General features: G+C 42.6%; 1 protein-coding gene across 2 annotated transcripts; it reads left to right on the top strand.

Moving 5' to 3' along the window:
- Positions 1–1,731: 1,731 nt before the first annotated feature.
- On the top strand, positions 1,732–11,197 carry LOC147328345 (uncharacterized). 2 transcript variants are annotated; one of them, XM_086296643.1, is made up of 11 exons: positions 1,732–1,871; positions 3,916–4,020; positions 4,106–4,261; positions 4,567–6,250; positions 6,841–6,894; positions 6,982–7,762; positions 7,835–8,038; positions 8,234–8,300; positions 8,387–8,508; positions 8,600–8,751; positions 10,246–11,197. In XM_086296643.1, the coding sequence occupies exons 1-11, from the start codon at positions 1,776–1,778 to the stop codon at positions 10,344–10,346; spliced, it is 3,522 nt and encodes a 1,173-aa protein (XP_086152769.1). In that variant the 5' UTR covers positions 1,732–1,775; the 3' UTR covers positions 10,347–11,197. The 2 variants fall into 2 exon arrangements, with proteins under 2 accessions (XP_086152769.1, XP_086152770.1); XM_086296644.1 differs by having other exon boundaries at positions 1,827–1,871; positions 3,920–4,020.
- Positions 11,198–12,950: the final 1,753 nt, after the last annotated feature.

The following is a 12,950-nucleotide window of genomic DNA, read 5'->3' as shown; positions in this document are numbered from 1 at the left end:
CAGACAGAGGCAACAAACAGACAAAACCAAGCAAACTCTTCAGCTCCTGCAGAAATGATTGAGCGATGATTGGCTCAACTTCATAATCAAATAGAAACAAAGTGTAACAGTAAACAGAAAAGGAAACAAGAGGAAAGCACATAGTTGATGTACTGAATATGCAAATGTAATCAACCACAGCTGAAAATACTGATTTGAGCAGTTGTATTTATTACTCAGATGTATAATAACAATTTCTCATATATGACTTAACATGATGTGGAGCTGCACAAGATGAAGAGGAAAGAAACGAAACAAAGCATCAATCACACCGAACTGTATGAGTAACAAGCAATAAATACAATCAATCAAACTCATTTAAAGCTTTCTGTGGCCTCGAGTCCACGTGAAGACTAAACTGGAAAAACTGGACCTCACAAAGGTCCCATTTCAAGTTAAACAAGTTAGTAAAACCGTTGTTAATCTCTAACGGAAAAGTACTGGCAAAGCAAACATTGTGATGTCTGAACATGCGCACAATCAGTTAGCCTGTTTTGTAGATGGGGCAGAAACCAGGAGGTTACAGTCACCATTTCAAGGACTGAGTTTTAATGTAGCTTATTATGGTATCTAACATTTTATGAAGCCGCTGATGCCGAACATTTGCACTGATATTTTTACCACACTCTCAGCAATTATAACACCAGCGATAATAAAGCACTAGAAGATAACTCCCACTTACACCATTAGTGCTCTCTCCATCAAAGCTTCATGCCATAAAACAGATTCAAACAAATGTCAGGCAGCCTGAGCTGTATCTGACTGTTTCTGCCTTTATTTTGCTAAAATGCTACTTTATAAATTATACATATTTGTGTGGCATGTATCCTTCTCTGCACAAAGTGAGATCTTTTCTCCAGAGCCAGCAGGGAGCAAGAAGAGCAGCGAGGCCAGACTATGGAGGCTGTGAGGATGGGTCTTCTTACAGCAGTGGTAGGGTACCTCATGAAATCTTAATGCAAAACCTAGGGAACAAATTAAGAAGAAGAAAGGTATCAGTTAAAGAGCCAGAAATCCTGAATAGTGCTTTCACTTTGCTAGATACTTCACTAGATAGATACTGATGTGGATCAGGTATATTTTATCATTGGAACAGGAAATCACTCCTACCTGGACCATTTTCACTTATATTCATATTAGAATAATTAATTTTAATTTAACATTTCACTTTGAGTGTATTGGTTTTATAACTTGTTTTTTTATAGAGAGTTCACATTTTTTATCGCTTATATCTATATTTGTACATAACATCTGTAACAAGACTCTTCCGCCACAAGGTGTCTCTTTGAGCAATAACTAATGAATGAAAATTTTAAACCTGTAACAAGAATCAACTTTTAATAAGTTAATTTTTTACTTATTTGTTTGAATTGATTATAATTTGGGTGGAATGAAAGCAGTCCAGAAACATTTAAGTGCTTCTGAATACGATCCTGTAAAAAGAAAAGAAAAACGATTCCTTTAATAAGCTGCCTTTTATTTTACCTTTCATTGTCAAAACCCGCTTCCTTTATTTGTCCCTAATTCGTCTCGCTTTGTGGGTCACTAAAACTATTTTTTAAGCTAAAACTAATTAATAATCAATGAGAAACGTGACGAGCAGACAGCTGACCTGGGATCTGATTTCTACTCGCGTCCTCGCTCTGATTAACGTAGTTAAATCCGATCTCAGATCAGTGCTTTTCGCGCGCTTCCAACCGGTGACCACGTGTCTCCCTCCGGCCTGCCAGCGGACCATGTGGAGAGGCAAGATGGCGGCGCGGTGGAGGGGGAAAGACGGGGAAGTAAATGCCGGCAACAGCGACTTTATGGCCAGCAACACCCCCAACGAGGTACCGGTTTCCTCACTTTAGCTCATCGGTCATAAAATAGACCGCATAGTGGCGGGTTTCGGTGCATTAGTCGGGCGTGTATCCCCTGCTCTCGAGGCCACATGCGCGAATAACGACACGTGGCTGAAACGAGCTCGTAGTACTACTCAGGTAGTGATCAGGGAGCGGATCGATCCGCCTGTCATTTGGACGGTTTGGATGCGGGAAATGCTAAATGACAAGCTAGTTAATGAGGCTGTTCGTGTCTAGTTTGATGTTTATTAGTTTGGACGTTTAAACGGAGGGAAGCCGGTGAGTTCCCGCGAAGGTACAAGATGTTCAGATAAGGCATCGCCCTCCGTACGACCCACGCTGCTTTATTTCCCTCAACTATCCCCCAGCTGCTGTCCTTGCTTGACTGCCGGAAGCCTAATTTTAACATATTTCCAGGCACTGAAATGAACCGCTGCCCTGTCAAGCAAATGCTTGGTTAGAGGAGTGCAGGAAATGAGAGCTGCTTCACTTCCCAGAGGTGCTGTACAGATGTTACACCCGCCTCTAGGGCCGTAGCCGGCTTCCTACTCATTCATCACAACTTGATCTTAAAAACTGAGGTTTCACTTTCCTGTTCTTTCCTTTAAGAGAAATCCTTTGCTGTCTGACTGAGTGTCTGCTCCTCTTTGTGTTTAGTTATAGTATATCGATTAAATACCCCACACAGTTCTTGATTTAATAGCATGAGCCACATAATCACATTTAGAGCCTAAAAAAGTTGCAGGGGTCTTTTAAACAGCGGCCACAAAAAATAGGCAAAGTTTGTTAATAACATGAAATACTATTAAAACAAAGATGCGCACTCCTGCTTCCCAGTGAGTTATAAGTGTGCTGTCACAGATTTAAATCTTTAAAAAATAAATAGTATTTTATAGGGTTTCTTAGGTCAAATTATTAGACCCAGTATCCAACGTAACACAGGCACCTTTCCTTTCACCAGCTTCTTGATTGAGTTATTCGTTGTATAGTAATGAGGTGGTGGGTGGGAGTGGTTAAGGATGGCTTCATTTATGTTTAAGCTATCCAAAGACGCAGTTTAGAAAAAAATATTTTGTGAATAATGATGTAAGAAAAAGCTGCTGGTGGACCGTTTTGGTGCTGATGTTAATGCCAGAGGAGGTTTGGTCCTGTGGAGTTACTGAGTCAGCAGAGCAGTGAGACTTTTGTGCCCTGTGCACCTCAGCGATCCGCTCTGTAACTTTACGTGGTCTGACACTACGTGGCTGAGCTAAGTTTCTAAATGCTTCTACTCTGCAGTAATACCATTTACAGTTGATTGTGGAAAATCTAGGAGAGAAGAAATGTCGCAAACTGAGTTGTTAAAGGTTTGCATCCTATTACAGCAGCTCACTCAAATTCATCAAGCTCTTTACAGCAAACTGTTCTTCGCGAATGTTTGTAAATGTTTCACTAGATACTTGATTTTCTGCACCTTTGGCAGAAGGACTGAACACACCTGAAGATTAAGAGATGTGGTCCATTACTATTGTCCATGTGATGCCCTTTTTTTTACTGGCCCACAGTCATTGAGATGTTGATTATGTTAAACCCTGAAATGGACAACATTATGGACAGTCTTAATATTTTAGTCACAACCGCTGTATTCCACAAACTAATAAACAACTTAGCTGCACCACCATTCAGCTGCTCTAATGCTTCAGATAGTGCTGAGTGCAGTAAGCAATCAAACTATCATGTTCTGTAATAACAGCATTTCATTTAGGACGATACGTAAGTCAGTATGGGTTTATGTGTGATAGACAAGTACTCGCTTTTTAAACATGAGTCAAGTATCAGATCTGATCACAGTTTTTTGAACTTTTGTCAGAACTGGGACTTCCTGTTTTTGCTCTGGAGTTAGAGTCATGCTTCCTGATCTTTTGGTCACACCCAGGGAAATGAGTGTTTTGGGGTTTTTGTTTTTTATTAAGCAGGAGGTGTAAATATACTAATGTGTGTGCATGCAAATCAGTATAACATGGACATTGAAGTGTCATGCCTGTGTTTACAGCCAGTCCTGAGCAGGGCAGGTGTGGAAGGCGTGGACATGGACACACAGTCCTGTGTGGATCACTCCATCCTGGCCATCTTGGAAGACTCCACTGTTGCATCGGAGGTCAGAGTCAAAGCAGATTCATCTAAATGATTTCACTCAGTCACACTGGCTGTGTATGTATTTTGATTTGGCGTTCTCGCTTCAGTGCAAGAGCAGAGCTGAGGAAGAAAGCGAGCGCCTGCTGTCCGCCCTGACTGAGATGCTGGATTGTGTGGAGGATGACGGCAGGACTCTGTCTCCTTTCGACACCCTGCCAGACACCAAGTTCCTCAGCCAGGCAGAGTACAGGGACAACACCGTGGTGAGTAGAAACTAGAATGAAGAATTACTTGTATTGTCCACAGTCTGTTCTAGTAATCAGAGAAGAAGTAGGAGAAGCGACTGTTTCATCATGAAGCTAATGATGATCAGCTAATGTGGAAATTTACAAAGCAGGATTAGTGTGTTAGTGAGGTGTCTGTAAATAAAATAAAGATTTTTCTATGTCACAACTTCAGCTCTTTTAGATCACCATGGTAACTTGTGTTTAGGTAGGAAGGAAGTGACATGTTACTCGCAGCAGATGCAGTATGAGATCTTGAGACCCCTCTCTCTCATTTTTAATAGGGATCATCGTTTGCTCAGAGACTTAGACCAAGATCTAAAACACCAACTACAGCATCCACAACTCAGAGTGATGGGGAGAAAGGCGAGGGGGGCAAACTAGAGAAAAGCGGTCTGTCACAGATGTTTAAGCTACAAGGCCAGATGTTTCATCCCAAAAATAAAAAGGCAGATGCCGAAGTCGAGGTTTTTACCTCGACTTCTCTCGTCAGCCTGGTGAAGCTCATGCATCCCTACTGTCTGAAGCTTCGTGTGGAGGAAGGGGATCAGCCGAGGACACATCCCACCATATTCTCCCAGGAAGAGGTGTGGAAGTACGAAAGACCAACTGGAGACAGTGATGAAGAGATAAATGTAGTATCTGATGACGAGGCGCCTGTAAGAGAGACCAAGATACGAGATGAGGTAGATGAAAGAAGAGATAGCGGGCAAGTCCTGAAGAGCGTGCTGTTGAATGGAAACTCCAGATCACCCCCATCCAAAGGGAAGAAAAGAGTGAGCTTTGGCCCCGTTCGAGTGGCTTCATTGGATGAATCGGAAAATGGATTAAATGAGAGCGATCCCACAAATTGCCATACTAGTGAAAGTGAGTCACTTCCACTGAACAGCACAAACACACTTGAAAATCCAGCAATTGAAGCCTCAGCAACGTCCTCGGAGGTAAATTATAACAAAACTGAGGACCAGCAGCCTAAAGCTCAGACAAAGGCCAGATCACTCAGCCTCCAACAGTACAGACAGCTGCGCCAGAAGAGACAACCCCTGGTAGAGAAACAGGGGAACTACACTACCAAGTGGCCCTCTGTTCCTGAGCCCCCTAAGGAGCTGACCCCCATCCTCTGTTTGCAGAAACAAAACGGCTGCAAACCTAAGATGCCGCATCACTACCCAGACCCCCGTAAACCTGATTTCAAGTCATCCCATCTTGCCTCTTCACCACGCAAGCTTCACTCCTCAGAAGCCAAATCTTCCACTTATGTAAATCACAGCAGACTAAATCACCAAAGGACTGAATCCAAAGTCCTCTCGCCTGCCAGTCCACTGCCGGACATTCTTCATGAAAGCCAGAAAAGTCCAGTGAAGAAGCCAACAATACTTAGTAGTGACCCCCCAAATCCTGTCCTCCTTTCCCTGCCAGTTCTTCAGGCAGCATCACCATCCACTTCCAACTCTTCATCAGCACCTAAAGTGGAGTTTCTGTCCAGGGATTCAAGCCTGCAGAGCAACAGACAGCCTCAAGAACTCCACACTGAATCCTCAGCTGCACCTCTTCAGAGACAGACATGTTCCTCAGAGCTAAATCCCCAGGTGTCACCTCTAATCAAAGATTATAGCCAAGAGAGCATTGCACCACTTCAGGATACGAAGACAGCATTTAGTGAAATAGCAGATGATTCCTATATCTCTCAGGAACAAGAAAACTCACAGGGCATAAAATCACACATTCAAAAATGCAGTCTGAGCCCACCCAAAGGATCCCAGCGCTTACCAGAAACTCCACAGGCACCGAGTCCTGACGCACAGAGACCAGTAAAATGTTCCTCTGTCAGCCCACATTTCAGTCAGCCCCTCACTCACATAGATTCTGGAGCAGTAACCGAGGTCCTAACCCACAGTATGAGTCCTCCCGAGGAACCACCACCTCCTCAATCCAGGTGCAGAGTGCAGGGAGCAACAGCTGACTCAGGTAAACACAAAGGAGTAGTTTCACATTTTAGGAAATATACAGAAGTTGATTGACTGTGAAATAAATGTAGAAGCAGCCAGTTAGCTCGACTTAAAGACTGGAATCTGGGGAAAACATTTTCAAAGGCAAAATATGCCTGATTTAAAACAACAGCTATTTTTTATGTTTTGTGCCAGGAAGCATACTTTCTCTTTTTTTTGCTAGTATATACTATGTTGCGATCACCACGGTGCGGCAGTAGAGCACTTATAAGCTGTTTGCTTTCCACAACAAAAGCAGGAAAGGAACATGTTGCGAACTACCAGGAAAAACTGGTAAAACTTGTGTGGGACGATGACGTGGAGACAGGTGTGCAGACAGGAGACGCATGCAAAGTTAAAGGCTGTCCAAAAAACTCTGCATACTAGAAGATTCAGTCTTCATTTTTACTGTTTTCTCATAGAGCATATTAATAAGAAAGCCCAAGGATTTTGAGCTTACATGGTGTTGTTATTATTTTGAGTTAAATGTGATGATGATAGGAGTGTGAGAGAACTAAAGGCGAGCATCTTCCAAAGCGATCTTTTCACGTTTGTTCTTTCTTTCATCAGGAATTGAAGCGACTGATCTGACCAGCTTGTTGGAGCAGTTTGAGGAAACACAAGGTGAATTTTGTCAGATTACTAGCAGCGGTGTACTATGGAGGCTCACGTCCTGCGATACATAACCTCTTTTTATTTTTCCTCCTCCAGCTAAAGAAGAGAGAGTTTGTGAGAACGAGCCCGCGCTTCTCCGTGCTGCTTCATTAACGGCGATGTCCTCTGTGGGACCACTTGAATCTTTAAGCACTGCAGAAAGTCAGAAACTCCAAGTGTTGGAGGCTGTGGATATCCCTGAGCCCCTCAGCACTGAAATCATTCTGAGCACTAAGCAGCCTGCAAGACGGAAAAATCCTCCATCCAAGGCTATTCAGATAATTGACCCCCGTCCTCTGCCGTCCAGGAAGACTCACACAACTCAGTCAGAGTCAGCTGCAGCTCTTGCTTCTTCCCACATATTTGTGCACGTATCTGCCGATCACGATTACTGCGGCTCTGTAGATCATTCTCCTGTAAATGCTTCTCAGCGTAGCAGAGCTAAGCCCCGTTTACTCAAGGATGCTTCTCAAACCACAAATGAGCACCATGTGATGACCCAGGGCTCGCAAGCTGCAGGTGAAGAGAAGAACCAGATTACAACTGTTAAAACACAGTCAGTGCTGCAGCATCAGTTCAATCAGCCCAGGGCCAGATCAGAGACCACAGACAGAGCTCTGCAGTTTGCAGACTGTGCTGCCAAAGAAGATCGTGGGAGGAGTGAAGACAAGACCGCTCCATGCACCTTCCCGACACCTCCACCCAGCCCTCCTGTCAGAGGCAGAGAGAAGAGGAGATACAGGAGAAGATCACCACGGTCCGATTCAAGCTCCAGCTCCCGGTCCTCCTCTTCTTCTTCCTCATCCAGCTCTTCATCTCGCTCTCCAAAAAGATTAAGGTACTCATCTTCTATCATTCACGTTCAGCCTGAGCTTTTGCCTTTTGTGGCTACAATATGTCTATCTTGCAGGCTCCATCGCAAGCGTTCAGAAAGCAGCTCGTGTTCATCGTCCCCCTCTTGCTCCATGTCCCGATCCCCTCCTCGGCGGTACAGGTCAGGGTGCTGTACACCAAGATACAGCAGATCACGGTCCAGATCTTGGTCCCGGTCCACATCCCGGTCTCGGTCGCCATCTCCACAAATATGCTGTAAGCGGTGGAGAGACTTTTGCAGGTCAGTGAATATTGTTGATGAGCTGTAACCATCCAGTTCAGATACAGTGCAATTGTTGCTAACTGCTAGAGAACTAGTGCGAACTTTTGACATAAAGAACAATCGCACTGACTTGTCGTTGCCCCTGATTTTATGCGATAACTGACACATTCAGTGGGAGCAAAATCTCACTCTCCATTTTCTTCGTCCGTGCAGCAGCAGCAGAGAGTCCAGGAAGCTCAGGAGAGAGCATGAGATAAGGATTCAGAAACTGAAAGCCATAGTGAGTAAAACTCATCTGACGTACTGATATTTTTTTTTGCTTTTCCAGTGGGCGGTAACTATATCGCATTTAATTCTTTCACACAGGACGAGCGCCGGGTGGTGTACGTCGGCCGCATCCGCAGGTCCATGACTCACGATGAACTGAGAGAACGCTTCTCTCAGTTTGGAGAGGTGGAGTGTGTGTCACTTCACTTCAGAGATAGGGGGTAAGCATGCACCATTACAGTTTAACACGTTTTTTATTGGCTTTACAGTGAAATGGGTCACCATTAAACTCAACATCTTTGGTTCCCACAGTGACCACTATGCCTTCGTTACTTTCTACAACATGGAAGATGCTTTCGCAGCCATCGATAATGGTGGGAAACTACGGCAACCTGATGAGCTGCCCTTTGACATCTGCTTTGGTGGAAGACGGCAGTTTTGTAATACAAACTACACGGATCTTGGTAGGTCTAACACCAACAGCCAAGACAAACACTACACTATAGTGAAAGGAGAGAGTTACCGGACAAATCGATAAAAAACAAAAAATTTATCTGGAAAAGACTAAAAAAAATTGCCCTAAAAACTACTGTGTTATGAAACGGCAGGTGAACCTACACATGCTGTATCCTTCAATTTGTTATGACTGTACAGACAGTATACTGTGTATTCTGCACAGTATAAGAGCACCAGCAGCACATGCAGGCTTCAAGCTAAGGTCTACAAATATAATAAGAACAACTACTCATCTGTGGCGTCCGCAAGGGAATAAAAGCCCGGCCTTATAATAGCTGTGTGAGAATGGACAGGCTGAAACACGCTTGGTTTATTCTACCAGAATAAAGGAAAAAAAGAAGTTGAATGAAATCATATTAAATGTAGCCAGACAACCAAAAAAAATAATTGAAGTTGTAGAGATGTGACATTGTGACTAAATCCAACAGATTAAAATTGAAAGTTGCTCTCAGGCATTTAAAAAAAAGAAAGAAACCACAGTACTCGTTCAGACATGAGGCTGAGATGTTCAGCACAGGAAAAAGGGGGTTTATACCCAACACAGTCAACTGTTGTTTATGCTCTTTAATTGCAGAGCCAAAGATGCCACCCCAGAGGTGTCCCAACCTGTACAGTGTGGGTCATCTCTTTGGGTTGGGAATTAAAATTGGTGTCATATATGATAATTGTGCACATTTAATCTGTTTCATTACAAACAGAAACCAACTGCTAAAACACCTCATGACTTCCCAGCAGGACTAGCATGTTCGATTCGAGTCTATCATGACAGTCCACTCACTTCTGTGAGAATAGAGCACTCCAACAGCACCGCTGTGTACAGCTGAAAACCTTAATCAGAAAGATGAATGATGATGATGGTGTAACTAGTGTAAGTTATAAATTGATTAGGTGAGTGATTTTCTAACTTTTTGTGCCCGAGGCACCTCGTAAAGGTGAAGGTGCATCTGTATCTGAATCCACACAGGTCCAGTAAACGGGCTTGTTGCTCTTTTTAAGCAGCTCTAGTATTTCTTAGAAGGGCTGTTTGGTTTAAAATAAACATTCCAGGCTTCAGGGAGGAGAGCCACCCAGCAACTAATCCCTATTGACTTTTGTAGAGCACCGGCGCTCTGGGCCCAGGTGCTGCTGATTGAAAATAAGGCACACATCCTCTCCAGTGCTCATAGAAAAGAATGGCCACACAGACAGGCTGAGAGGGAAGGAGGGCAGAGTGGGTTATCACGCAGCCTCCGCAGACAGATGAAGCACTTGGATTAAGGGCCAGTGTCACTGCTGGTCAAGAGTTACAGTGCAACAGTGTTATCATAAACTGAAATTTTGAAGCTTCACAAAAGCTGTATTTGCTACAGTGCTCTCACACTATATTGTAATACACATCGCGGACACCCTCATCACCTTGTTGAACACAGCAGTGAACATGTGCACATCCCTCTCTTTCTCAGATGCAAACAGAGACGCAGAAGCGTCTCCTTCCAGGACCAAGTTTGAGGACCTCGACTTTGATTCGTTGCTGAAGCAGGCTCAGAGAGGATTAAAGACGTAGCAGAGCCGAGAGGACGAACGGCAGCACAAGCCTGGAAGAAAAGATGGAAGCGTTTGCTTTGGGGGGGTTTTTCCACAAACCTCAGAGCATTGTGCTTATACTGGCATGGGAAAAATTTGTTATAAGTTTTCATGTTTTGCTAAACTATATTGTAAATGCATGAAGGTTTTTATGTGTACAGTTTATATGTACAAACATGTAGCACTTGTATGCATGCAGTTACTCGTGTGCAAAGTTGACATGTAGCACTTGATGTGAGACAAGGTTTTTATGGCATTCCAGAGCACTGAGAAAAGTTTGTATAGGGAAAAAAGGCAATTTATTGTTTTTCTGTTTACTTGGGTTAATTTGAGTGATTAGATATTTTCATGTAGATATTTACCTCTGACAAGGAGCTTTTGTTATTGTGTTGATTTGTGTGTTTCTTTGCTGTTCCGGACTGATTTAAATGAACGTTTTTGAGGGCTTGGACTAATGTAGAAGGGGTTCACTTTTCCAGTAGGTCCACATTTGGATCTGTTCTAGTAGTTTATTAGACATTTAGGATTATATCTTCACAAACATATACCAAACTTAAACAAGAAAAATTTGGTGACATCATATTGATGTTGAACCAGATCCAGATAATTGTGGCAGACAGTGGTTTGCTCCACTGCTTTACTTTCCATTGGTGAGCTTGAAATAAAGGGTGTGATATATTGCTCTTTACATAGAATAAACAATGTTTATGGCTGTAACCACACTGCATTACCTCAGTTTCATCTTGTGCATTAATCTGGCTGCTATGTTTTTCAGGGGGGTCTCCTTAATTGTTGGTTGACAATTAAAATCATAACCTGTTGAATTTTCAAGTGATTGTCATCAAGTGTGAAATTTATTTCTGATAAAAATAATTTCCCGTGGGCCCACACAAGTGATTCTTTTGGTCTATGCAGTGACCCCATTTTAAAAAAGTCCTTAAAAAACCTCTGATTCAAACCTGTGATTCTGGACTGCAGTTACTGATAGTGACTGCACCTCTAGTTAAATTGCTGGCATATTAAAAAAAAAATCTACATTTAGAATCACTAGAAAGCACCAATTATCTGTGGAGACTTGATATATTGAGATTTTGAGCTCCCGAAGGTGTTTTTACTGTTATAGACTGTTCACATATCTTAACATCATCACAGTACTTAGGATTAGACTTAGTTTCCGACGCCACAAAATCCTCTCCTGGCTTCAAAAAACTAGGGCCAGCAATTTTGTGGACAAAAGTAAAATTAGCCTGATGATGCATTCGCAAAACCACACACTCAGGAGAGGGAGTGGGAGTTCTTTGGGCGATCTCCTAAGAGTTTGCTGATTTATATGCAAAGATCTAGACAGTTTATTTCAGTAATTAACTACCAAGAAGAACTGCAATTTGTGCCTCAGAAAAGATAAGGGAGTGTGATATAAGGCCATTGGATCCATCCTGCCATTGATACGAGACTTGCTGCTTTCATGCCAAATTCTGACGCTACCATCTGAAGGTTACAGCAGAAAGTGAGACTCATCAGATCAGGTAACATTTTCTCAGTCTTCCATTTTCCCATTTTTGTGTTTCCCTACAAACTGTAGCTTCGGTTTCCTGTTCTTTGAGTTGACAGGAGTGGCACTGCCGTGGTCTTCTGCTGCTGTAGCCCACCTAAGTTCAACAGGTTGTCTGTTCACAGATGCTCTTCTGCATACCTTGGTTGTAACAAATGGTTATTTTTGGCCATCCTCCGCTGACTTTTCCATCAACAAGGCATTTTCACCAAGAGAGCATCCCTCTAAACCCTCCAGGCGTTTGTGCGGGAAAATTACCAGCACTTCTGGCACAACCAGCCATGTTTGAACTGTTGCTCAGTCTGAACTTCAGAGGGTTGCCTTGATCGTGTCTAGAGGCCTAAATGCATTGATTTTCTGCAGTGTGATTGGCTATTTACATAAACTGCTGTGGAATACTACAAATTTTGGTATCAATCTGATACCAAGTAAATACAGGGCCAGTACTACCAATAGCGGTACCGATACAGATACTTTTAATCTATAAACGCAGCTTATCAATGTGCCAGCATTGTGTCATGATTTATGGGATCACTAATGTGCAAATTCTGAACACATATTAAGGGTAGGTGATTTTTACTATCCACAATAATTATTGATTAATACAAAAACCACACCTTTCACTCTTTCCGCTTTACCTGGAATATAAATGTGCCTTTCTCTAAATCACTTTGGGTCAATCTGTAAATGTCTTATAGGCTGTAAATAAAATAGATGTGACAATCAACACAGAAAGTTTCAGACGTTGTTCAGATCTTGAGTTAGATGTTTTTCATTTAAAAAAAAGAAGAAGAAGAAGAAGAAGAAGAGTAAAACCGTTTATTTAAAACTCTTTAGTGGGCTACATGCTGAACTTCAAAGATAAAAACAAAATATCGATCCTGTCACGTTAGACACCAAGACCAGCTTTGGTATAGATGCTTGGATCGATTCACCCACCTTTACAAGCAGCTGCTGGACAGGTGTACTTAATAAGGTTGCTTGTTACATATTTCTATAATTAAGAAGACTAAATCTAATAAAACCTAAGCT

This window comes from Aulonocara sp. 'chitande type north' Nkhata Bay, linkage group LG6 (assembly GCF_057382095.1).
Source record: "Aulonocara sp. 'chitande type north' Nkhata Bay isolate Kocher_YH1m ecotype deep benthic linkage group LG6, A_spYH_male_GT1.1, whole genome shotgun sequence".
NCBI lineage: Eukaryota > Metazoa > Chordata > Actinopteri > Cichliformes > Cichlidae > Aulonocara > Aulonocara sp. 'chitande type north' Nkhata Bay.
Note: the sequence above shows the minus strand (reverse complement) of the source record. Positions and strands in the feature narration are given on the sequence as shown.